The sequence below is a fragment of the Chiloscyllium plagiosum genome, chromosome 11, assembly GCF_004010195.1.
Source record: "Chiloscyllium plagiosum isolate BGI_BamShark_2017 chromosome 11, ASM401019v2, whole genome shotgun sequence".
NCBI lineage: Eukaryota > Metazoa > Chordata > Chondrichthyes > Orectolobiformes > Hemiscylliidae > Chiloscyllium > Chiloscyllium plagiosum.
In genome coordinates, this window is record NC_057720.1 from 32,101,984 (window position 1) to 32,128,625 (window position 26,642).

The window sequence follows — 26,642 nt, forward strand, 5'->3', positions numbered from 1 at the left end:
CCCAAGTGCAAGGTCTGCACGGGTACTCTTACCCATTGTCTTTGGTCTTGTGACAGGCTTCAAACATATTGGAGCGCTGTGGCGGGTGCAATGGAGAGGAGTTTGGGTGTGGGGTGGAGAAGGACCCTATTTCGCTCCTTTTGGGCCTACCCATTGTATTTCCTGCAGACTCGCATAAGGAAAAACTTTTCAATATTCTTACATTCTGTGCAAGGAAGAATATCTTGCTGGGGTGGATATCCGAAAACCCCCCAGGCCTGTTGGGTTGGCAGAAGATTGTTATGGAGCATATTCCCGTGGATTTTCTCACAAATATGGTACATCACAAAACTGAGAATTTTTACAAGGCATGGCAACCCTTTTTGAAATACCTGGACACAGATTTACCTGCCACACTAACAAGGGCGTTTATATAGCCGTAAAGATTGTGTTTCATGAGTCCAATATCCAGGGAGGAGGAACTGTGAATGTATGAGTGTTTTGTTTGGCTGGGCTGAGTTATTACTATTTATTTGTTTGTTGTTAGGTATTTATTTATTTAGTTAAATAGCTAGTTTAGGTTTTTTTTGATTTTATATTTCTCTATATATGTTTATACATTCGTACAGGAGGATGGGTTGGGGAATTTTTTTTATTATTTGGTTTAGTTTTGTACTATTTTTGTACTGTTTTGAATTGCATTGTTTGTATTAGTTGTAATATTTAAAAATCTATTTTTTCTTAATAAAAATATATAATAAAAAAGGGGAAGGAATGTAGTATTTTGTGATAGGTGAGCTTTTTGTTGTAGTTTGTATCCTGCTGCCCTTTCTATTGTGGGGATGCAAATTCTGTTTGAAATATGCATGCATGCTCTGAATTTGCAAGGTGAGTTTATCTTAGAGCAATACTGACATTGACTATCAGACAATTCACTGCCTTGCATCAGGGCTTCTGTCCCTTTAAGGCCAGAAGTCCCACCCTTGAAAACTGCTGATCTATCAGAGTGCCGGACACTGCCCACCTGGAGTGATGCCCTTTGTGAGCAATGGCCATTGCCATTGGGAATGCGTCAAACCCAATCTTCCCCATCCCTAATTAAATCGAGCGAGATGGGAAATTGATTTGCACTCCACAGCTCTACCTTGCCTCCTGATTCTCCAGCAACTTAACTCCAACCATCTTCCAATTCCACCCGCACCATCCCCTGCTGAGGGCAGAATTTTACAGTGATGGTTGACAATTTGGACTTTTACTGTCTGACTTTCATTGAATTCAGCTCTTTGTGTGCATTACTGGCAATGAAATAATGGATATATTAAGCGGCAGACACCTCCACAATCTTGCAGGACAAGTCTAATAGCAATAGGGCAATAATGACTTTTAACAGTGTATGATAGACTGGGCTAATATTCCCAAACATTTTCATCGTGGAATATGCACCCAGCTTCCCAGATAATTAGACAAAAAATTAGGATTAGGTTTTATTGTCACGTGTACTCGGGGATACTGGAATGCAGTTTACAATGTTTACAAGGTACCTAAGTATAAAATCTTATGTAAAAAGTAGAAAGTAAAGAAATAAGTTAAAAGTTCAACATTACAGTTCTTATAATAAGTAGTACTGAAAGTAGTAAGTAAGAAATAAGGGTACAAGTTCTAAATTGCAGACTTTATGTCTAACGAGGAAATACATATTGTTTGATGTAGTTCAAGAAATGAATCTGGTGAATAATATCATAAGGGGTGCCAATTTTTAACTCAATGTTAACTTCTGAATTCTTATGTGCAAAGGGGATAAATAACATTTGCTTAAGATGAATAAAATAATCCATTTATTACTTTGCAATTACTTCTCTTAAATGAATTTAATTTATTTGCAATATTCTGATTGAAAACTGTTCATTTCCAGGTTTAATTGATGGACTGAACTTCTGTGCCCATCTCCAGATACTGATATTAGCAGACAATGGGATTATGGAGGTGGAAAACTTGGAGTGTTGCCCCCAACTTTGGAAAGTTGATCTCAGCAATAATAAGGTTAGAGGCAAGACAGCATTTTACAGAACCAGTTCACAATTTGGACTTTGACAGTCTGACCTTCATTTAGAGCTCTGATGCTGCTGACTTTAACTGTTCTTGGGACCTGGGTTCAAATCTGGCCATGTCAGATGGTGGATATGTTTCTGCACTTGCTAGTGGCCCTCCTATATCTCTGTCTCCAACACCGTCTCCTGAGTATTTGGATTTTCAGAAGCTGGAGCAGTTTGGGAGTGATAAATGGAAGGTCAGAGGTGAACGGACAAGGTGGGGGCAGGGTGTGCCTTGAAACCTCCAGGCATTATGGGTCAGCTTTTGCTGTATGAAGTTGGCAAGCAGATAGAAACTTCAATGAGTCACATATAAAGATAGGGCCTGCTAATGCACTAAACACTCCTTTGGAGTAATGAAGGTAAGGAAAAAGGGACTGCTCGCATATTAGAACAGTGCATTCATGGGAGTAGGTAAGATTTGCCTAATGTTGTCTGATTAAGCCATCTTGTTCCACTGGGAGAAAGTGAGGACTGCAGATGCTGGATATCAGAGTTGAGACTGTGTTGCTGGAAAAGCACAGCAGATCAGGTATCGAGAAAGGTGATGAAAGGCTTACGTCCAAAACATCGATTCTTCTGCTCCTCAGATGCTGTCTGACCTGCTGTGCTTTTCCAGCAACACACACTCGATCTAGTTCTATTGCACTATCACGAGAAAAGTAGCCTAGGCTGCCTTTTACTTTTTGCAGAATGAAATGCGGGAATCCACCCGAAACATGCCATTATATTCTCCTCCCCCATATTGCATAGGTGGTATCTTTCCATCAGCAGTGCAAAATGTGACTGCCCAGTCTCACGCTTACAATCTTAAGGATGCCGTAGCCCTTCCAGCATCAGCGTAAGTTGCACTGTCTACCTTCTTGCTTGTTCAATATTGCATCATCTAACTAACAGGGTGGGTAAATTAGCTGAGTGTAGGATTTAAATCAGGTTAGTCAGCAGAGATCATAGTCATAGAATCATAAAGTCATACAGCATGGAAACAAACCCTTCGGCCAATTAGTCCACACCGACCATGTTCCCAAACTAATCCCACCTGCCTACATTTGGTCCAATTCCCTCCCAACCTTTCCTATTCATGTACTCTTCCAAATGTCTTTTAAATGTTTAACTGTACCTGCATCCACCACTTCCTCTGGCAGTTCATTGCACATATTAACCACACTCTGTGTAAAAAGGTTGCTCCTCACGTTCTTTTTAAATCTTTTTCCTCTTATCTTAAAAATATGCCCCCTAGTTTTGAACACCCTCACCTTAGGGAAAAGACCTTTGCTATTCACCTTATCCATGCCCCTCACGATTTTATAAACTTCTATAACGTCACCCCTCAACTTCCTATGCTCAAGTTTAAAAAGTCTCAGCTTTTCCAGCCTCTTTTTTAACTTAAACCCTCATTCTCAGCAACATCCCGGTAAATCTATTCTGAACCCTCTCCAATTAAATCTCCCTCTAACAGGACAACCAGGACTTCACACAGTACTCCAGAAGAGGCTTCGCCAATGTCCTGTACAGCCTCAACATGACATCCTAACTCTTATGTCTATAAGTCTGAGCAATGAAAGCAAGCATGCTAAATACCTTCCTAACCACCCTGCTACCTGTGATGCAAATTTCAAAGAATTCTGCCCCTGAACTCCTATGTCTCGACAACACTACCCAGAATCCTACCATTAACTGTATAAGTCCTGCCCTTGATTGTTTTACCAAAATGCAATACCTTGCTTTAACCAAATTAAACTCCATCTGCTACTCTTTAGCCCATTGACCCAATTGATCAAGATCTCCTTGTAATCCAACCCCAGCATACTCAAAGGGCTGGTCAGGACTATTTTTAAATTTAATCAAAAACATTTGTAATTACTGACCAATGGAACAATCTATTTCAATGACACTTGAAGCATGAAGTTATTTTTTCTATTTACAGATATTCACTGATCTGCATACATTTAGCGTTTTCTAACATAAAGCAATTTGAAATCTTTTTTTAATCATATTTTCAGATTAAGGGTTTGGATGGATTGAAACGATTTATTGCACTAGGAACATTAGACCTCTCCGGGAATCTTTTAACATGGAAGGAACTTCAGAAAATTCGACACATACAAATACTGGACCTACAACTGTATGGGAACCCTGAGCTGCAAAATGATATACACTGTATGTAGAGTATTGAATGATATCACACAGTGGCAAATGTGGGTGACACATATATATGATTGTGAAAGAAAAATATTATAACTCAGGCGGATGAAACCTTTTGATGGTCAGTACATGAGTATGGGAATGAAATGTTACCAAGGTATAATTGTAGGAGAATCACAATTTGATGCAGGACCCAGACCTACCAGCATTTCACCCAAACCCATATGTAGCCCAAATTCATAATTGTAATTGGGGTGGTGTAAATATAGGTAGACAAAATAAGAGTGTTCTGGCTGTGCTTCAAGCAAGTTTCGGAAATACCATGGGAATTTCAACTTTAAGTCCTTCCTGGCCAACTTAGTTGTGGTGTATATATTGGTCCCAAGAATGAAAACTATCAAACCTTAAAAATAAATCTGATTATTTACTTTCTACATTCTGATTTCATCCTTGTGATGGTGGGTATTAACTGAAGTTTTACTTGACCCCAAATCAATAGAGAGTTGGTTGTTGGGCTAGAAGGTGTACACGTGTATTGTATAATTCTATACACATAAACATAATGGTGTACAAAGGCTGGTTCCAGTTCTAGCCTCCACCAGTTAGTTTTCTGGAATAGAACGCTATGTGGTGTGCCACATTGCTAAGTTTCTGCCATTTCTAATTTACATAAATGACTAGAAATTGACCAGAAATCAAAGCAAACTGGTATGACTTACAAATTACAAGTTACAAACCAGGAACCAAAAAAGGCAGCATCGCATTAACCAAATGCATTGGATTGAATATGTTTATGAACAGAAAAGTTAAGATTAATAGATTGATCTCAATTATTTCTGACAAAAAATGACATTTGTATTCAGCAAAAGGTATTGGAAGAGCTCGGATTGAAGTTAAATAAATGTAGAATTCATGATAGTCCTGACACTTAACACATTCAAGCAACTCAGAGCAGAAATCAGCATATTAATCTAAAAGACAAAATACTACAGATGCTGGAAATCTGAAATATTAACAGAAAACACCAGAAATATTCAGCAGATTTAGCAATATCTGTGAAAAAAGAAACACATAAAAGTGAAGAAATGTTCCCAGTTCCATAGGAACAGATTTAAAGGCAGGAAATTCAGATGCATTAGGTAAGCAAACCAATACATTCCAAACTCAAGGCAACCTTCCCAGCAGCTGAAAGTAGTTAACAATGAATTGCTTATTTGTAGCCTTATTGAAGACATCACATGGATCTTCCCACTTGGAGATGGCACCTCTACTGAGTGCCAAGCCTGGCATGTGCTTGGAGTTGGCTTGCTCACAGCCCAGCTGAAAGGCGGGTGAGGCTTCACCCTCACCCACAGTAAAACCACAGCACGCACAAACTTTGTTGGAGTAATCATGCTAATTGAATCCTTTAATTTCCTTGATTTCCAAAATAATATCAATCTAACTTGAATGATGATGACAGGATTCCATGTTTCTGCAGTTGAAAATCTCAAAGGAGAAAACAGAAAGAACTAAGATGGGTAATGAGGTGCCTCACATTTGGCTCCCCCACTGCCCCTCATGAAGAGAGGGTCCTGGTCCTAGCTGTTGAGGACCAAGACTGCTCACATGGTGATGCTGAAATGTCCATGTCCCAGAAATCAAGTTAGAGACTGCTCAGTTAATCATCCATTATCACCAATATGAATGTACTCTTCACACACCTGAACTTCTATCCCTGTTGGCGGTCCATTCTCTCTTTTATTCCGACAAATACATGTGGCATTTATATAGTCTTGCTAGTCAAGAGGATGGTCCCACATGACATCTCCTCCTCCTCCACCTCTGAGGAAGAAGCGACACATCCCTCAGAGGATGCATTGGCAAGTCTGCCTCCTGTAGCCTCCAACAGCTCCAATCCTGACCACCTCAGTGGGTGCATTAATGAGATTAGATTCGGAAGTACTTGTCCGGTGAGCATGTCTCTGCCACCTCTCTGCAGCTGGTCAAGGAAGGAGCACCTGGGGCCACTGCTACTTGGAGATTGCTGAAGACCAGGTACCTAGACAACCCCAGGAGATGTGTGAGGAACATTTTTTACACAAAGAGTGGTAAACACCTGGAACGTGCTGCTGAGGAGGTGATAGAAATAGATATGAGAACAATGTTTAAGAGGGGTTCATTCAGATGCAGTAACAGGCAGGGAAAAGAGAGATACATTCCAGGTGCAGGCAGGTGAAATTACTTTAGAATGGCATCATGGACGGCACAGACATGGTGAGTGGGATGGCCTGTTCTTGTGCTGCATTGCTCTATATTCAAACTGTCTTGGCAAAAGCATTGCATTGAAAGGTGCCAGTGTGCTCCAAAGTGCAGCTTTGAAGTGCAGAAACATCTTGAAAGTGGATTGATATATGCTATGAGGTTGTGCTGAGACTGGCACATATCGGATTCCAAGGTCCATGAACACAGAGTATGCACAGTGTTGGTGTGCAATGTCCTAGAGAGAGGTCCAGAGGAGCAAGCTGGAGTCACTAAGTTACTACTCTGACTTTCATGTCAGGAATTGTTGCTGTTGAGTTTCTATCCAGTGGGTTGGAGAATGGGAAACTGCATAACAATGGAGTGTGATTAGGTAATGATTTGATATTAGTACATGCTAGTGACTGTAAATAGGTCTTCTGTCACTCACGTTGGAAAATCTCATCTCACCATTCAACAATTGTTTGGAAAATGGGACTTCTTGCTCTCAACATCAAGAAGCTCATTGTTGGCTATCTCATGCGATTTTCTCAACTTTTTTGCTAATGCCCACATCATTGCATGCTTGGGAAGTATGGTGGTACTAAGAGGTGACAACTCATTAGTGCACAAAGGAAAATAATTACAATTCTTGGAAAACAGGATATCATGGGTGGCACGGTGGCACAGTAGTTAGCACTGCTGCCTCACAGCGATAGAGACCCGGGTTCAATTCCCACCTCAGGCAACTGTCTGTGTGGAGTTTGCACATTCTCCCCGTGTCTGCGCCAGTTTTCTCCCACAGTCCAAAAATATGCAGGTTAGGTGAATTGGCCATGCTAAATTGCCTGTAGTGTTAGGTGAAGGGGTAAATGTAAGGGAATGGGTCTGGGTGGGTTGCTCTTCGGAGGGCCAGTGTGGACTTGTTGGGCCGAAGGGCCTGTTTCCACACTGTAAGTAATCTAATCACAGCCACAGGCCAATACTGTGCACCTCAGTGTTTTAGAACCAATCATCTTCAACTGATTTATCAATAACTTTCTCTCTACCATAAACTTAGAAGTGAGGATGTTCTCTCTTTGTACTCAGTTCCATTTGCAACTCTGCAAAAAATGAATCAGTCCATGCCCACATGCAGTAAGACCAGGACAACATCCAGGCTTGGGCTAAGTGGCAAATAATGTTTGACCAACACAAGTGACATGGAATAACGATCTCCACAAACAACAGCATAACCATCTAAAGCTCTCAAGATTTGCTCAAACTGTTTAATAATTTTTGCTTGAACTGTAATTTTTGTTTGAAAATAAGGGACAGTCAATTTAAATTGTGTCTACCTACCATTTATAAGAAATCACCACTTTTGCGACATATAATTTGTGCAACGTTTTACAATACCAGAAATAGGAAACTAAAAATACAGAAAGTTGCCATTTTAGTCACATCTTTCTTTTTAGATCGTGTCCATGTGGTAAGTTGTCTGCCCCATGCCTGGATGGTAGATGGAAATTTTGTCACTTCTAAAGAGAGGAACCTGGTGACCCAATTCTTCCTGGATTCTGCTTTATCAGGCCATCCAGTTGTATGTATTTTGGAATGTTTCCAGCTACTCTTTGTATTTAGTTGATCCATTTAATTTAAACAAAGTTGATTTAAATGTTTTAGACACTTGCTTTACAGGATTTAGATCAAATTTAATCACAATGGGCTTCATTATCCACAAAAGTCCTGGAAATGGAAAATTGAAGGTGAGAGATTCCTTAGAAGACCCTTCGGGATCTTTTTAATTTTAAACGGTTTCCATGCAACACCAGGATCAATTCCGTGCATTCCATGCATGAAGAATGTGGATTGGGAGTGGCTATTTGAGGATAAAGCCACATATGACATGTGGGAGTCTTTTAAAGACCAGTTGATTAGAGTGCAGGTTAGGCATGTTCCTGAGAAAATGAAGGACAGGAATGGCAGGATTTGGGAACCTTGGATAACAGAGGAAGTTATCAGCTTGGTCAAAAATAAAGGAAGCATACCTACGGTTACGGCAACTAAAAACAGACAAAGTCCTTGAGGAATATCGAGAAAGTATGAAGGAGCTCGATTAGGAAGTGAGGAGGGCTAAAACAAGCTGTGAAATGTTCCTGACTCGCAGAGTTAATGAGAATTCCATTGCATTTTATACATATACTAGGAGCAAGAGGTTAGCTAGGGAAAGAGTAGACCAACTCAAGGATAAAGGAGGGAGGTTGTGTGTGGAGCTAGAGGAAATGGGTGAGATCCTTATACACCAAAGAGAGGGACATGAGGGATGTTGAGATCAAGGAAAGGTGTGTGAATACACTCGGGCCTGTCAACATAATGAAGAAGGAGTGTTGGGTGTCTTGAAATGCATTAAGGCAGGTAAGTCCCCAGGGCCAGGATACTGTGAGAGGCAAGGGAGGAACCAGCTGAGGCCTTAACAGACATCTTTGCATCTTCTTTGGCCTCAGGCAAGGCAAATGTTGCTTCTTTGTTTAAGAAGGGAAACAGAGATAATTCAGGTATCAGTGAGCCTGCGTCAGTGGTGTGGAAACTGTTGGAAAAGATAATAAGAGACAGGATTTATTCACATTTGGAAGCAAATGAACTTTTAAGTGATAGGCAGCAATGGTTTGTGCAGGGAAGGTCATGTCTCAACAACTTGGTTGTGTTTTTTGAGAAGGTGACAAGAATAACTGATGAGGGAAGGCAGTAGATGGTGTCTACATGGACTTCAGTAAGGTGGAGGCAGGTTCCATTGAAGTACAAAAGGTTATTGAATAATTATTTGGATAAAACATAGTGTGCACGTGTGCAGTGGTGATGGTGGTGGTGGTGGTGGGGGATGTTGTGGGGAGTTTAGGAGGCTGGCGCTGTGACAATGCTCTCTTGAAGAGCCAGTACAATAGACTGAATGATCTCCTCTGTGCCATAACATTTCTGTGATTCTATGAGCATGAATGTTGTCCTTTTTAAAAAAAAATGAAAAAGGAACAAAGAACAATACAGCACAGGAATAGTTCCCCCCTTTAGAATTACAATCCCCATTTTATATTGACTTTTAGTGTTCTTCCTATCATGTAGTACCTCGCACTTCTTTACATTGATTTTCATCTGTCATTTAGACAATAAGACCATAAGACGTAGGAGTAGAAGTAAGGCCATTCGGCCATTTAATCATGGCTGATGGGCATTTCAACTCCACATACCCACACTCTCCCCATAGCCCTTAATTCCTTGTGAGATCAAGAATTTATCAGTTTTTAGATTCATAGAGTCATAGAGATGTACAGCATGGAAACAGACTCTTCGGTCCAACCCATCCATGCCGACCAGATATCCCAACCCAATCTAGTCCCACCTGCCAGCGCCCGGCCCATATCCCTCCAAACCCTTCCTATTCATATACCCATCCAAATGCCTCTTAAATGTTGCAATTGTAGCAGCCTCCACCACATCCTTTGGCAGCTCATTCCATACACATACCATCCTCTGCGTGAAAACGTTGCCCCTTAGGTCTCTTTTATATCTTTCCCCTCTCACCCTAAACCTATGCCCTCTAGTTCTTGACTCCCCGACCCCAGGGAAAAGTCTTTTAATGTCCCAGCTTCCACTGTGCTCTGTGGCATTGAATTCCACAGACCCATCACAATCTGGCTGAAGAAATGTCTCCTCATTTCCATTCTAAATTGACCCCCTATAATTCTAAGGCTGTGTCCATGGGTCCTAGTCTCCCTGCCTAACAGAAGCAAATTCCCACCATTCCACCCTTTCTAAGTCATGTATTATCTTGTAAGTTTCTATTAGATTTCCCCTCAACCTTCTAAACTCTAATGAATACAAACCCTGGATCTTCAGCTGTCCATCGTATGTTAGGTCTACCATTCCAGGGATCTTCTGTATGAATCTCCAGTATGTCCTTCCTGAGGTGTGGGGCCCAAAATTGGACATAGTATTCTAAATGGGACCTAACTAGAGCATTATAAAGTCTCAGAAGCACATCACTGCTTTTAAATTCCAACCCTTTTGAGATAAATAACAACATTACATTTGCTTTCTTAATCACAGACTCAACTTGTAAGTTAACCTTTAGAGAATCCTGTACTAGCACTCCCAGATCCCTTTGTACTTTGGCTTTATGAATTTTCTCACTATTTAGAAAATAGCCCATGCCTGCATTCCTTTTTCCAAAGTGCAAGATCTTGCATTTACTCACGTTGAATTTCATCAGCCATTTCCTGGACCACTCTCCTAAACTGTCTAAATGGTTCTGCAGCCTTACCACCTCCTCAGTACTACCTTCCTGATTACCTAACTTCGTATCATTGGCAAACTTCACCAGAATGCCCCCATACCTTCATCCAGATCATTAATATATAAAGTGAACAGCTGTGGCCCCAATACTGAACCCCATGGGATGCCGCTTACCACCAGCTGCTGTTCTGAAAAAGAACTTTTTATCCGAACTCTCTGCCTTCTGTCAGACAGCCAATCCTCAATCCATGCCAGTCGCTTACCTTGAACACCATGAACCCTCATCTTACTCAGCACCTTATCAAAGGCCTTTTGGAAGTCTAGATAGATAACATCAACTGGGTTTCCCTGGTCTAACCTACTTGTTACCTCTTCAAAGAATTCTAACAGGTTTGTCAGGCATGACCTCCCCTTACTAAATCCATGCTGACTTGTTCTAATCTGACACTTCCAAGAATTTAGAAATCTCATCCTTAATGATAGATTCTAGAATTTTACCAACAACCAAGGTTATGCTAATTGGCCTATAATTTTCCATCTTTTGTCTGGATCCTTTCTTGAACAAGGGGGTTACAACAGCGATTTTCCAATCATCTGGGACTTTCCCTGACTCCAGTGAGTTTTGAAAGATCACAACCAATGCCTCCGCTATTTCCTCAGCCACCTCCCTCAGAAATCTATGCTCCTACTCAACCAATTGTCAATGTCCTTTTGGAATTCCATACTATCTTCCTCACAGCTCATAACTGTTCCAAGTTTCATGTCTTCTGAAACCTTTGAAAGTGTCCCCTGCACACCAAGATCCAGAATATATATTAATATATACGTAAAAAACAAGGGCTCAACTCCCAGAGAACTCCATTACAAACCTTCGTACAGCCCACAAAATATACATTGACCAGTAGTCTCTGTTTCCTATCACTCCACAATTGTGTATCCATGTTGATCCTCCCTTTTATACCATGACCCAGAACTTTCCTCAAAAGTATGACACAGTGTCAAATGCTTTCTGGAAATTCATGGATACCATATCAGGAGCATTACACTCATCAAGCCTGTTATCTTTTCAAAACACTCGAGCAAATGAATAAAACATGACTTCCCTTTTAGAAATCCATGCTGATTCTTCCTAATTGCTCCACTTTTTTCCAATTGACTGCTAATTCTATCCTGAATAATTATTTCTAGAAACTTTCCCACTACCAAACTGAAACTGAGTGGTCTGCAATCGCTGGAATTATCCTTACAACCTTTCTTGAACATTGCCACAATGTGTACAATTCTGCAGGCTTCTGACACCTCCCAAGCCTCAGGAAGACTGAAAGATTAATGTAGATCAATAAACATAATTTGAATTTTAATTTGCATGAATTAATCAGCATGATGACATTGCTTCACTCTGCTCAGCTTTCAGTTAAAGCTTTGAAAGATGTATTTGTTATGAGTTGGGTCAAATTGGGTACTGCAAGTATTCTAAGAACATAAAGGTAAATCTGTCATCAGGGAGATGTGATTTTCCAAAAAGCACAATGTAAACCCCTGATGAATAAAATCCAAATACTATATACCAAAATTCTCTTGAGTGAGTTGAATCCTACTTCACTGGAGTTGGGCAAAATACTTTTATTGTAAAACAGATGAAATTCAAATAAACCAAAAATCAAAACAATTTTCTTCATGGTTGTTTTATAACTGAAAATTAATTTCCTGTTCGCCAAACATATTTATGAGGAATCCATTTCATAAGTTTAGAAATTGCAGAGACTGCTACTCATAGGTTGAATGTAGATCAAAATTTCGGAAAGAGCTCATTCCTAATTAACCTCTGATTCTGCATGTTGTAGTGCTAGAAGTCAAATGGTAGATGGTAACATGGTTAGGCAGGTGGCCTTTAAACCCATCAGGGGCTGGCAGTCTCAGAGTATACTCACTGATTTTGCTGCACATTGACGGTGCTTGAGCTTGACAATTTTATTCAAGAAGCAAGGATAGGTATGTAGTTATGCATGGTAATTGAAGAGCACCTTCCTAAGATAGTTTAGGTGCAAATGGTAGACAGTATACCCTTTCAGGTATAAGAGTACTTATAAGCAGGGATGAAGACAGTAAATCTAGTTTAACCATCCTTCTAGTGTCCCTTCACCTTCAAATCAAATGACCTAATCAGAGGGATGACTGTGTGAAAAAAATTGGTGCTACCAGATTACGAGGTGTTGGTTTGTATTTTACAGTCCTGATGGACAGAGAAAAACTATAGTTGAGGTTGAACCTTTTTCAGGAAATGAAGGTCACTGTGTTATGGATAGGGGTCCAAAGCCACTGTCTTAATCAGTGGGAAGCTCTGGAAAATAGAAAAGGGGAATAGGGTTAACCCTACAGAATAAAACCTCAGTCACCGCTCTAATTATTTATGAACAATAATATATCTGATACTGGTCATGCCCCTTTGTTAATCTAGAAGGAGCCTAAGGCATTTTTAAAAAAGGCACTAGTAACCATAGTAACCATTACCATTCTTATATGTAGAGTTACCTTCAAGCTCTCCAGTATTACCTGCCTCTTGGCCCCCACTCCTTCCCAAGGAGTCTCAGCTTCCAAGGTAACCTTCCTCAGATATTACAATAAATCCAAAATACTGTAGATACTTGAAAATGTGAAATAAAAAACAGAAAATGCTGGAAATACCAGTCTCTACGGAGAGACAAGGTTTCAAGTCAAGAATGACTCCAAGAGTCTTCAGATATTGCCAGGCAGCTATCCCTTGGTCTGGTGGTATATGAGCTGATCCAAACATGGTTCCTCGTAAAATCTCCAATAGCCTCTCGCTCTGCAGCTTCTTGTTGTCTATGCCAAGTGGTAGGAATGCACTGAAAGTCATTGTCATTGTGGCAAAACTCTTGTCATCAGAAACTTAATGAAACAGCAATTTCAAGCAGAAGTTTGGCAGATAAGAACTTTGCACAGCTGCTACAGTTGTTTCAAACAGACTGTATGAATGATGTAGTAATATAATTAATGCAGCAAAAGCTAAGCACATGAGGCTCAAGCCATGGATTTAGTGAAGAAGCACACATCATTTCCATTGTAATTTCAAACCAAGTGGCTGTAAGCAAATGCCACGTGGCATTTCCCCATTTTAAATTGTGTTTTTATACATTATACAGCGCAACAAGATGAGTCCAAATCGGTTCACTCCAACCACCCAGAAGAATCTTTTCCAGACATGTCCTTACGGCAAAAGGGTAAATGCATTGTTACATAGAAAATGAAATAAGTGAATGTAATAAACGTTGTTTAAAAAAACTGCCAAAATATGGAATGCACAGTGTACACTGAGGTCTCTCTATAGAATATTAATGCATAAACTTTTCTGCTGATGACTCAAGGCGCCCTTTGCTTCTCCAGATATATTTTATAATTGATTCAACATATTATTTGACTCTTTTAAGGACTGTTACAGAAAACTGACAGCCGTCAAAAAGTAGCTGGTGGTTGATCTGCTTGTTCATTGAGAACCCTGCCACATTTGGATGCATAATGCTCACCAAACTGTATAGGCATTGACTTTATGCTGTATGAGGGGTTTACAAGGTTCATTGAGCTGCTCTTTTGTTGGATTGGGGGATGGGAAGTCAGAAGTGGGTGAAGCAGGGTGCATGACTGTATTTCCTGGCATATGATTTTATTGCGGGTTGGTGTTGTTACTGTGTCTAAGTGCTCTGATTTTCCAGTAAGTGGTAGGCAAGATTTCACTTTGGTAGGTGGGGAGTGGAGATCCTGTGGAGTGGGTTTTGTTCCTAATTCTTTCGCTGCAGTAGTTTCACAGCAGAGGCTGAAAATGTATGTGGCTTTCATTCAGTTATTCATTTTTAGATGCAAGCAGAAGAAAGCTGGGCTATGTCAGAGTGATTGTGGTAGTAAAAATAATGAAATGCTTATAGAGGTTCATGTTTCTTGAAATGACTGAGGACTTTTTTACTACTTTAACTGTTTTTGACAGAGATAGATAACAATAAGGCAGAACTTGATGGGCGTCTTACTGGCTGGAGAACTAGCAAGAGCTCCATGTCACCTCTTTTCTGAAAAGTCTGCTGCAATAAGCACTCAACCAGGTAGCAGTGGGCCTTATCCTTGCAATCAAGGGCATCACAGGAATGGGGAGGTAGGGGAGAGGGCAAAACCCCCTGCACTGGCAGCTCTTCATGGATTGGAAGCACTATCAAACAAGCTTTGGGTGCTCCTGGTAACACACAAAATCGAAGCCCAAGATCACCAAGATCTTGGGACTGCAGGTGGGTGGCATGTGTTAGGGTTTATGGGGAGTTAGGTTGGAGCAAAGGAAGAGTGGTTACTTTCAGTGCACCCCATGCAGGCATAACTTGTAACCCAGTTTAAAAAATTGCATCATTATAAAATGTCTTAGTATCGAGGCAGTTGCCATAAAAACTTTTCACGGACTTGAAATGGAATAACTATTATTTTATTCTGGAGTAGTGGTGCTGGAAGAGCACAGCAGTTCAGGCAGCATCCGAGGAGCAGTAAAATCGACGTTTCGGGCAAAAGCCCTTCATCAGGAATACTGTATTGAAAAGGTAGAATACTGTATTCCTGATGAGGGGCTTTTGCCTGAAACGTCGATTTTACTGTTCTTCGGATGCTGCCTGAACTGCTGTGCTCTTCCAGCACCACTAATTCTGAATCTGGTTTCCAGCATCTGCAGTCATTGTTTTTACCCTGTATTATTTTATTGCATATTAGATTCAGAACAGAAGACAATAGATGAGCAAGGCTGGGAAGCAACATGAAAGAATACTGTTGGCCAACTTAAGTGAGGTAGCAAGGGTTTTTATCAGTGTGTCAGAAGTAAAGGACTGTCATTGGGGTTTTGAGGTCCCTTAGATGTGAAGGAACCATCCTCTACTTGAAAGCACTTTCACTTGCTTTAAGATTCAAAAGATTCTTCTTTTCCATTGAAAAGGTAGAATAATTTACTTGTGGAAGAAAATGCTTTTCACTGGCCTGCTTTTACTTTTAAGAAGACTATCATATCACTGGGTGATAATGGCTGTTTGAGCTCAGGTTATAATTGTTCATGTTTCAGTGACCATGTGCTGCTCCTTGTAACCATGAAAGATATTTGCTAATGTGTATGCCTCTTTTTAACAGACTCTTCACTTAATGAAACAGTTTCCTTTGAATGAACAGTTAAATTCAGGTAGGGCATACTTTTAACTCTTGAACTTCCATATTTTAGAAGGTTAAAAATGCTCTGTATCTTTCTTTATTTCTTTTCCCCTGTTCTCCAAAAAATAGCTTGTGCCCATCTATTTCAGTACAGACAGACTCTGAAAAGATCTCAACAAAAATCCTCTCAGTTCAAAGGGAGCTTGCCTCCAAACAGTGTCTAAACACTCTCTTTCAGAGTACTGGACAACATTTGCCAAGAATTAATTCAGTCTGTTTTTCTCTTTAAAATTTCAGAGATGTTGATCTCAGCAGCACACTCTCAATCCAAGTAGTCCGTTCTCCCAAAATATTTCCCTGTTAGTTCTTTCACTCTCAATAGTGTACCAACTCCTGTCACACTCCTATCAGTCTAGAAAATCAACACCCAATTTCTCCACAACTACTTGCATTATTGACTGGCAGGACATTGTGCTTCACACATCAGTTTTCAAAATGGGATCATTTGCATGATGAGTGGCCCACAGCCTACTTATGAAATATTTGAACCACAAATATCATAGTGAAAAAAACAGCAGGGGAAGATCAGAAGCAGCAGCTTCAGCAGCAGCAGCAATGGCATTGTGGTACGATGCAGGAAGAGCAAGCAGTGAGGGAGGTCCCCTGGTATCTGCAGTGGCAGTGAGAACAGGCAGCTGAGGTCTCCTGGAGAGCAAGCCAAGTGGAGGAGCTTGGGGCCCCAGCAGCAATCACTCATCAATGACTGTTGAACTTCTAACTTTATTCCTTTTTTTTAGCTTATATTAAGCTTTAATGTTAACTCTTACCTTCTTCATTTATTTTCTGTTGTTTCTATGAAGGTCTGTAACGCTCAACTTTTTAAATTTGGACCTGAATTTTCTGTACCTAGCTATTTTCATACATAACATGATGCTGTGTGTAGCGACATTAGACACTTTTAACTATACTCTTGTACTTGAATGCATGTGACAATAAACTCTAAATCTAAATCTAAATTTAGGAATGACTTCTATAAGGGAATTGTAGTTTGAGTTCGACTAAAATTGTTCAATTCACAACTTTTGTTTGGAATTTTGTGACTATGGAGTGGAACATTCTTCATTTTAAATAGTACTATTGATGCTTCAGAAATTTTTCACACTTATTGAATTAACTATAGGCGTCACTGTCGGTCTGCTAGAAACTGGTTTGCAACGTACAATTATAACATGCTGTTATTGTCAGGCAACCTATCAACAGTTGGATAAAGCTTGTTGTAAAAATTTGCATGTTGCTAGATACTGTGTGATTTTTTTTCACATGAGTTAATACAGTTATTGCAACTATTGCTTGTTGTTACAAAATGCAAATTAAGGCTCCAGCATTGCAATTAAAATGAAGTGCTGCAGAAACTCAGCAGAAGTGACATCATCTGTGGAGAGTGGGTTAGTGTTTCATCAAAAGTCTTTTGGTGTTTCAAAGGAGAACCATATTGTACTTGAAACACTAACTCTATTTCTGTTTCAACAGATGTGGAGTTTCCCCAGCACTTTCTGATGTTCTTTCAGATTTCCATTGTCTGCAGTATTTTGTTTTGCTCCACCATTTAAATTGATGCACAATATCAGTTATGGATCTGGAGCTAATATTGGACAACGAGGCATTGCAACAAAGTTCAAGAAATAGATCCAGATAAATTAACCATTTTTATTCTTATCACAGACTCTGATCATCGGAGAATAAAATACCTCGCCTACAACCTTCAGACAGATCTTACAATAGGAATGAAGTATACTAGCAGGTTATGTATGGTTAAAATTAGATATTTGCAATAAGATAGATAAAATGATACAGAATCCCTACAGTGTGGAAACAGCCCCTTTGGCCCAACAAGTCCATATTGACCCTCCGAAGAGTAACCCACCCAGACCCATTCCCCTACATTTATCCCAGACCAATACACCTAACGCACACATCCCTGTACACTATGGGCAATTTAACATGGCCAATTCACCTAACCTGCTTTGGATTGTAGGAAGAAACCAGGGCACCCAGAGAAAACCCACGCAGACACAGGGAGTATGTGCAAACTCCACAAAGGCAGTCACCCAAGGTAGGAATTGAACTCAGGTCCCTGGCACTGTGAGGCAACAGTGGTAACTACTGTGCCACCCCATGTTGCAGTCTATTTGATTTAACTATCACCTTTTAATTTTGGACCTGAATTTAAGTGCACTCTAAAGTTAATTGGTGAAAAATTTCAACCAGCCAGAAGGAAGATACCAAATTTGATATGAATTTGAGGGTAACCTGATCCCTGTTCCTGTTGAGGTTAGTATAAATCTGCCCACTATTTGATGTCAACCACATTAACTTTACAGTCTTGTACAGAGGGACCACTAATATTAGTTCTGAGCAGCAGGTGTATTTTGCTGAAATTTGAGGATTTTTGAAACCTCTTGGGTATTAGAGAAAAAGATCCTTTCTACAGGTATCTCTTGGAGTGGTCAAAGCTGGTTCTGGACTCAATAAGTAGGGGAAAGATTTTGTTTGTTATCAATGACTGTTTAACTTTAATGAGCATAAAATCACACCAAACGTTTTTCCATTGAAGCTGCTATGGGATGAAGCTGAGATATATTTATTGCACAACTAAATATATTGGCATGTCCTGGGTAAAGATTTACCATTCATAGTAAAAACATTTGAGTGAGCAGAGGTTTCCCTTTAAACGATGGTAACACTGTTCAACATTGTAACATAAAGAAGAAAGTTGAGCATCTAACTAGGCCCAGAAATCTTAGACTTGAGAAACTATCCAATAATCTAACCTATAGTTGGTATTCCAATCCAACATTGCAGAAAAGAAATCTCAGCCATCCAGGTTAGAATGGGTGTTAAGGTATTAAAAATAAAAATTTGTGCAGTACTGATATTGTACCTCTAGACGTCGCTTATCCACTTAGTAAATATAATACATAGTCATGTTATAGCTACAAATCTGGAGAGTGAAAACACAATAAGTTCACCTGCTTGATTCCCTGAACACAAAATTGCCCTCTTGAATATGAGTTAAATGGAAGTTTTGAATCTTAAACCCATCAAGTTCCATTTAGAACTTGTTTCAATATTTAGCACAACCACGTTAATCAGTATGTGTCTAAGCATCATGTCCTCTTAAGTATAAAAAAACCCACCCCTTTTCAAATACGTGTTGCAACTTCATACAAAGTAAGATGTTAATTCTTTCAAGGCTAGCAAGAAGAATTCATTGTAACAGTACATACGAAGTAAAATGCAAATACAAAGTTTGGATTTCAGTGATTATTTAAGCAGCTAACATTAGAAATAAAAAAATGAAAAATACAAATGAAGGTAGAAGACTAGATGGCCAGAGAGTTCGAAGACCATGAAGAACACTACATTTATTAATCAAAGGCTTTAGTTAAAATGATAGCAAAGCAATAATTTGGTTTCTTAACTTTTGAATTTACACAGAGCTATGAACAGTCATCTCTGCTGCAGCACTCAAACATTGTTAAGCCTTTAAAGTCTGAGGAAAATCTCTGCTTCTGATTGTGGCTAAAGTTTCACTCGTGGCCTAGAGCTCTGTCACAGCAGCAACAAAAGCAGGCCCTGGTCCTTTGTCAGGGACATGATTTATTTCTGGAGCCAGGAGCGTGTTTTGTAAAGCCTTCTATTCTGCAGCACACAATGTGCAGCCACTGAATTTTAATAGTATGGCTTGAAGACAGACATGTTTTCAAAAGGAGTGAGTCTTTGGATCCCTCTGAATCCCAGCCTAGATGAGTGACAGAGTTTATACAGGGGGATGACTAGCACACGGTCTGGTAGACCTTTTATTCTGCCTGAAAGAATATTTACAGAAAGTTTTGCAAGCTTGTTGAATTTTTTTCTCTTTCACCCCTCCCCACACTGTGTTTAAGCCCTCTCCATAAATGGCTTTATTTTCTTTCATTGTCAATGTTTTCTTGACTGAGATTCAATCAGAAGGAAGATTACAGGGTTTTTTTGGGGGTCTCAGTCGCAACTTAAATCAAATGTATGTTGCTAAGGAGGGGCACTAATTTCTTGGAAACTTTTACCTACAGACTCCAAGATTCAAATTTCACATTTGCAACCCTGTTGAGCTGCTGTATTCTCTATTCCAAAGATTACATAGGGAGTTATTACCATCAATATCTCTCTTCAAAATTAAGTATGTACAGGAAGTTGGTGATATAGCATGTCAGCACAATACTCTTCCATCCTCAGTATTTGATTTTCAATCTTATCCAGACTGATGGGATGAAAGTCTTTTTTTAGCTGTTAAAGATGCTATTTGTTTTTGGATAGTTCCCAACCTAATGCTTAGATTTGCAACCAATGCACACTAAGCATCATTTTTGGTATTAATTAGCACTAGATTGGAAGTCTCACTTGCAGAAGCTTCTTGACTCCCGAGTATGGGATTTGGAAACATCGTATTGATGCAGGATGCACAAGAATGATGCCAAGTCTGGTTGAAGCAGACGAAGAGAAAGTAATCACTCTGTATCTAACTCTTATTATAGCTGACACAGAGATAATAACTGATGGGCCGTACTTTGAAAAACACAAAAATCACAAAATAAAACACTGGCGCATGAAGTTGCCACCTGGAGTCTCCTGGTCTCCTGCTGTAGCTTCTCCAGAGATGATGAAGTGTCCAAATTAATAGCATAAACAGCTGAAAATTGTCACAGGTTTTTTTTTTGCTGAGGTAGAGGGGAGGGGGCTTGGTGGTGGCAGAGAGGATATTGTCAGTCTGCTATTGAAGATACATGGAATGACAAAAAAAAACTGATTTCCAGAGGCCAAAAGAATAAAAGCATTGTGTTCATTTTTGTACCATGTTTTAATTCTCCAGCTCAAATCTGTTAATTGCTGGAGTGACTGTTAGCATGGAAAATTACTAAACCAATTATGACAGTATATTACTGAAAGAGATATCTACATCTGGATCCCTACCTTAAAAGTAAATCATAAATCACTAACTTTAACATATCTTTGCTTGCTTCTGTTGATTTGAAACAAAATGATTTCTATATAAGTAAGAACTGAAACCAGTTGTAAATTTAGTTCAAGAAAGATATAATATTGGGGCCTGGTGGCAGCACCTTTCAAAAAAAACCTTCTGATCATTCCCCTCTAGAAGCTGGATTTGATGTTAGCCCAAAGAGATGCAATGCAAGTCTGGTACTTTACTGGCTACAATGTCTGAAGTGAAATGTGTGTGGACTATTCTCAATTCATTTTGGAGAGGTCTGAAAACAGAAAACAGCGTACAATAGGGTGTCACAATGGCTCAGTGGTTAGCACTGCTGCCTCATAGTGCCAGGGATAGGTTCGATTCCTCCCTCAGGCGAATGTCTGTGTGGAGTGTGCATGTTCTCCTCATGTCTACATGTTTCCTATGGGTGCTCTGGTTTCCTCCCACAGTCCAGAGAAGTATAGGGTTAAGTGGATTGGCCATGCTCAACTGCCCATAGTGTCTGGGGATGTGCAGGCTAGGTGGATTGGTCATGGGAAATGCAGGGTCACAGGGATTGGGTGGGATGCTCTTTGGAGGGTCAGAGTAGACTTACTGGGGCTGAATAGCCTGTTTTCACGCTGTAGGAATTCTTATGGTTGTGGTAATTTGGGAATTTCACTTTGACAGACTTTGACATACGCAATGTTGAAATGGGAACACATATTGAGCTGATGTTGCTGCCAAAATAAGGATCAGGCTGGTGATATTACCCATAAAATATGCATAATTATTATATTGGTTTGAGATGAGTAGATACACTATTAAATTCAAATATCCAAGTTTGTATTGCTCCTCCATTAGCTTTGCCAGGATGACAGCTCATCCTCTTCCTCACCATTGACATCCAGTGAATGTCATGAAGTTGTGTAGTTATCTTGGAAATGCAAATACACTTAAGACTCGTAATTAATAGTAAGCACCCATTTGTTAAGATGATAGTGGCAAGGTCTACCTCTTGACATTGAAGATTTACACATTAAAGGAGAAAACAGTACAAATGTTGCAAGTCTCTGATACCCCATCTGAAGAGTTTCTGATCTATTTATAAAATAGATCTATTTATAAAATAGATCAAGAAGCATTTCTGAAAGAGGCAGTGATCAGGTAGTAGGCTGTTGCCTTGAATTCCCTATAGCTGATTGCAAAATGCAAAATATAGGCAGCATATTTTCACCTCAACCAGGCAGTCTGTGGAAAAGGACGCCAAGACGGGGAATAAAGAAAAGATATCAAACTAATGTCAAGCAAGTAGGATTTACTTCATACACATTTGTATATGCATATTAACACATGAGGATAAAAATTATGGTCACGCTACATACTTCTTGCACACCCTGGATTTTAATTGATCACCATGGGTGGCTGTGGCTTCATCTGCCTAGGTCCGAAGCATCATAATTCCCTAACTAAACCTCCCCTCCTTTCTACCTTTTAGTTCATAAAACATACTTCTTTAATCAAGCTTCTGGTCACCTCCCAACTTCTCTGTGTGTCGTTCAGCGTCAGGTTTTATTCACTGGCACTCCCGTGAGACATTTTGGGACATTTTACTTAGTTAAAGATGCAGTTTAAATGCAAGTTCTTGTTGTTGTCCCTCTGCAGTATTTCAGCCTGCATTCACGTACCGCAGAAAGATTGTTAGATTAACGTCAAGACAGGGTTAATACTATCCCACCAGTGGTTATTTTTATGTGCATTTACGCAAAGTATCATGATCAGTGAAAACAGTAAACATGAAAAACGCAATATGTTAAAAACTTTCCATTAAACTATTCATTATTGAAAAAAAAGCCAGCCAGCGGGGAGCAAACCAGTTTCTTACGCTTGTGGCTTGTAACGTTGATTATCTGCCACGTCCTCTGCCTACCCCCTGTGGAGAATGGAAATTGATGGACAATTGAGGGTCTTCAAATCTCCTTTCAACAAGCATTAAATGAACTTTGTGAACTTCTATGTTTTACTTTAGGTTTAAAAAAAAATCTTGCTGCCCGGACCTCCGGTGATTTTCTGACCCGACTCCCAAACTCTCATGAATGTCGTGGATGTCCCAACTCCCACAGAAACCGAGTGGATAATTGAGTGCGGATAATGGGATCGAGGTTCCCCTGTAATCTGAAGCCCTTTAATTGGATTATAGTTGTATCCTATGTACATGACACTGTACCTTATCCAAATGCAAAATAAAATTGTCTTATCCTCAATGCAATTCATGTGATGGATGCCATGTAAGGAGGTCACATTACAAAAATTTGCAATCTGTTACTCCATTCGGGCTGAAGGTAACTAATACATCTCTTACCAATCGGCTGTTTGGTCAGATTTCATGCCACCATAACCTGAACAAAAAAAAATTAGGAGACACCTGTTTATGAATTAAATCTTTAAAATGTTACCATAAATGCGCTGAATTCTAGAATTTTGACAATAAAAACAAATCCCTCAAGTCTTTTAGATTTCTTCAGGACAAAAAAGTTACTTTGTTATAATCTGAAGTTAATAGAGATGTAAACCTTTTCCGTAAAATTGCTTGACATTAAGTGAGGTTTGTAGACATGAAGTTTGTTAAATTCATTCCAGTAAAGAATCTTGCCAATGATACAAGGATTGTAGTAAGAAGGTTTTGTAATAATGAGGTTTATTAGAACAGAAATAATCCATTTCCATTCGCTGTAGGTTTGCGAGAGCACTTAACAACAGTTACTAGAAGCTGATTGTTTAGTGGGGGTACGCTGTGCTCCTAGCTCACTGAAGTTCAAATGCACATTTACATGCACATAGTTCTGTTTTTGTAATATAAAGTAAGGCAGGCAGTCGTGGACATCACACCATCAATCAGGACCCTTTTCTAGGGTGCCCTGATCTCCCCATTCCCTAGGCAACCAGCAAACAAAGCCATCATTTTCCCAATTTTCACAGACACAGGTGCTGACACAATAACCGCTTCCTTCTGCAGTGAAAGGGAGGTTAGGAACAGGTTCATGGGAACCCACGCTGACACGCTCGTGCAGTTGAGCTGTCGGCCATCCGCTCTCCCATGAAAGGAGGCTAATTTGTTGTAACTGTGTTCCCAGGAGATTTGACATATCCTCAAGTAAAAGAAGGGAATTAATCTAAACTTCTGATAGGTTCTACTTGGGTAATCGTGCGTTAAAATAAAACTTGCCACCGCCGCCACTTATTTCAGAATCTGCTGCAGCCTTTCCTTCAATTTAAACAGTGAATAAAAAGTTGCGTATAGCGTTATGGACAATTGGGATGGCTATTAAAGCTGCACATTGAGGGATTTAGATGGTATTAGAAACCACGGAGCAGAGTTTCAATGGTAAATAACTGTCATCTGAACCCAGCGATTCAATCACTGTCTTGCAATTAATGTTGAGACTATGGTTATGACAAGATATACTGTGAGCCAAATAAGTTTAATAAACTCATTTCTGATTCCTTTTTATGGGCTGACACTGCAGACCAATAAAATGTGTCCATGTAATCCATGTGGTTGGCATTCATGGATAATTATTGTAATTAAAATACTGCAATGTTAGCAACAAATAATTTGATGGACATTGTAGGAACTTTAATAGTGAAGCAGAATATAGGTTACAAAAAAAATCTGTTTTGGTGCTGTAAGTCAGAAGTGAGTGTTGGTACTTGGTGTAGTATCCAGTGGTGGTTAATATATAGAGGGTGAGATTGATATGTTGCTATTTATAGTATTAAAGCAAATTTTAATTTAGCCAATGATGAATAATAGTATTAATCAGGTGGCCTTCCACTCAAACTCATCCACTTTGGGAGAGGGGATTTTTGATTTCATATCTTAAGATATCTTCCTGTTTAAACTCAGCTATCTCAGTCAGGTCAGCTTCCTAACCTTGACCTTGCTTTACTTTTGGGATGAGCTTTGTATTTGGTTTGGGAATCTGTCTATGCTTCAAAAGATCTAAAATGGTGGGATAAAATATTACTTTGTAGTGGGTTATTCTAATTTTCTCTAAACGGATTTTCTGATCAAAAAATCTACACAGTAAGAACTTAATTCAGAAAATGGCCAATTTTTTTTGCTGTCCAGAAATATCTTTCCCTTTTCCTGACAGATTACTGAAGATCTGAAGCAACTGCTGGTAGCTCCTTTCAGATCCTTCTATCTGAAGAGCAATCTCTAATATTATGTAACTATGGTGAGTTTGTTTCACAGGCTTCCACTGTCAGGCCGGAGTCCAGGTAATGATGCCACTCTCACGGCACCACCAGAATTTATGTACATTTGCCTGATCAAGATGCCAGGAAATGGGTGTCAAGTGAAAATGAAGTGGCAGCATGACATAACGGTCTCCACTTCAGTTACTTCAGCTTGATGCTCCAGAGCCGACTCCTCACAGGAGATAATATTTGCTTCTGGTTTCATTTCCAGAATATGTTGCACAGAACCATGTAAGGGTGCCAATGATCTTAAGTATATGAATCCTGCTTTAACCTTCCCTTCAGTACTATTGACTGGGCACAGAGGCCACTGTATCTTATGTTTATCTAAGCCCACTGTTTTATCCACAGTCCTGTTGTGAGCCTCCTGTTGATTCCAAAAATGTTTTAAATCTACCAAAACTGATGCAAGCCGAGTGCTCTGTTGTGCTTTTTACTGCATTGTTGAAAGTAAAATACAATGTATCCATGAGAAGGGGAGACAGTGGAAATCATATTGCTTTTACTTGGAATTAAAAATTGACTGCAAAGATAAAATAGTGCTGTTCATTGGTGGGAAGAAAGCTAAATGTTTCATTTTGTTTTTAGTGCCCTTTGGAATTGTGTTTTACATAAAATCTGTTCCTGCCTCAGTTTAGTGAGTACTAAAATTTAACCTTTTTTTGCACACACAGAATATCCCTTGCTGATAAATTGTCAAATGGCCTGGTTGAACTGATCTCTATCAGAGATAAAGAACCTGACAAGTGTAACATAATGCTGTTGATTGTAATGGTAACGTAACTGTTGTTCTGTTGTCTTATTGCACAATGTCACACCAGTTAGTTAAATGAACGGTTATAGGAAAGAATACCTGCCCAGAAACTCTAATGACACCACAATCTGTTGTAATAGCAACTTATTCAAAATGCATTTTACATCTTTAGCTTATTAATGTTATTGTCTCCTGAATGTACTGCACAAATTTATTATATATTTCACAAAAACTGAAAACTGAAAGAATTTATAGACCAGTGAGCCTTACATCCGTTGTTGGAAAGGTTTTGGAAAGGATTATAAGAAATAAGATTTATAATCATCTAGCAAGCAACAATTTGATTTCAGATAGTCAACATGGTTTCGTCAAGGTTAGGTCATGTCTCACAAACCTCATTGAGTTTTTTGAGAAGGTGACCAACATGTAGATGAGGGTAGGGCAGTTGACGTGGTATACATGGACTTCAGTAAAGCCTTTGATAAGGTTCCACATAGTAGGCTGTTGGAGAAAATGCAGAGAGATGGAATTGAGGGTGATTTAGCAGTTTGGATTAGAAACTGGCTTTCTGAAAAAAGGCAGCAAGTGGTGGTTGATGGAAAACATTCAGCCTGGAGTCTGGTTACTAGTGGTGTGCCACAAGGATCTGTTTTGGGACCACTTCTGTTTGTCATTTTTATAAATGACTTAGACGCAGGCATAGGTGGATGGATTAGTAAATTTGCAG

General features: G+C 39.5%; 1 protein-coding gene across 1 annotated transcript in view; it reads left to right on the top strand.

The window, feature by feature from the left end:
- Nucleotides 1-26,642, top strand: part of LOC122554277 — a 254,601-nt gene that overhangs the window by 135,520 nt on the left and 92,439 nt on the right. Inside the window, exons 4-10 of the mRNA XM_043699049.1 lie at nucleotides 1,892-2,019; nucleotides 4,073-4,229; nucleotides 7,892-8,016; nucleotides 13,868-13,945; nucleotides 15,870-15,918; nucleotides 17,610-17,688; nucleotides 25,836-25,935. Of these exons, the coding sequence (XP_043554984.1) occupies nucleotides 1,957-2,019; nucleotides 4,073-4,229; nucleotides 7,892-8,016; nucleotides 13,868-13,945; nucleotides 15,870-15,918; nucleotides 17,610-17,688; nucleotides 25,836-25,935 (651 nt within the window). The 5' untranslated portion in view covers nucleotides 1,892-1,956. The remainder of the gene's footprint in view (nucleotides 1-1,891; nucleotides 2,020-4,072; nucleotides 4,230-7,891; nucleotides 8,017-13,867; nucleotides 13,946-15,869; nucleotides 15,919-17,609; nucleotides 17,689-25,835; nucleotides 25,936-26,642) is intronic.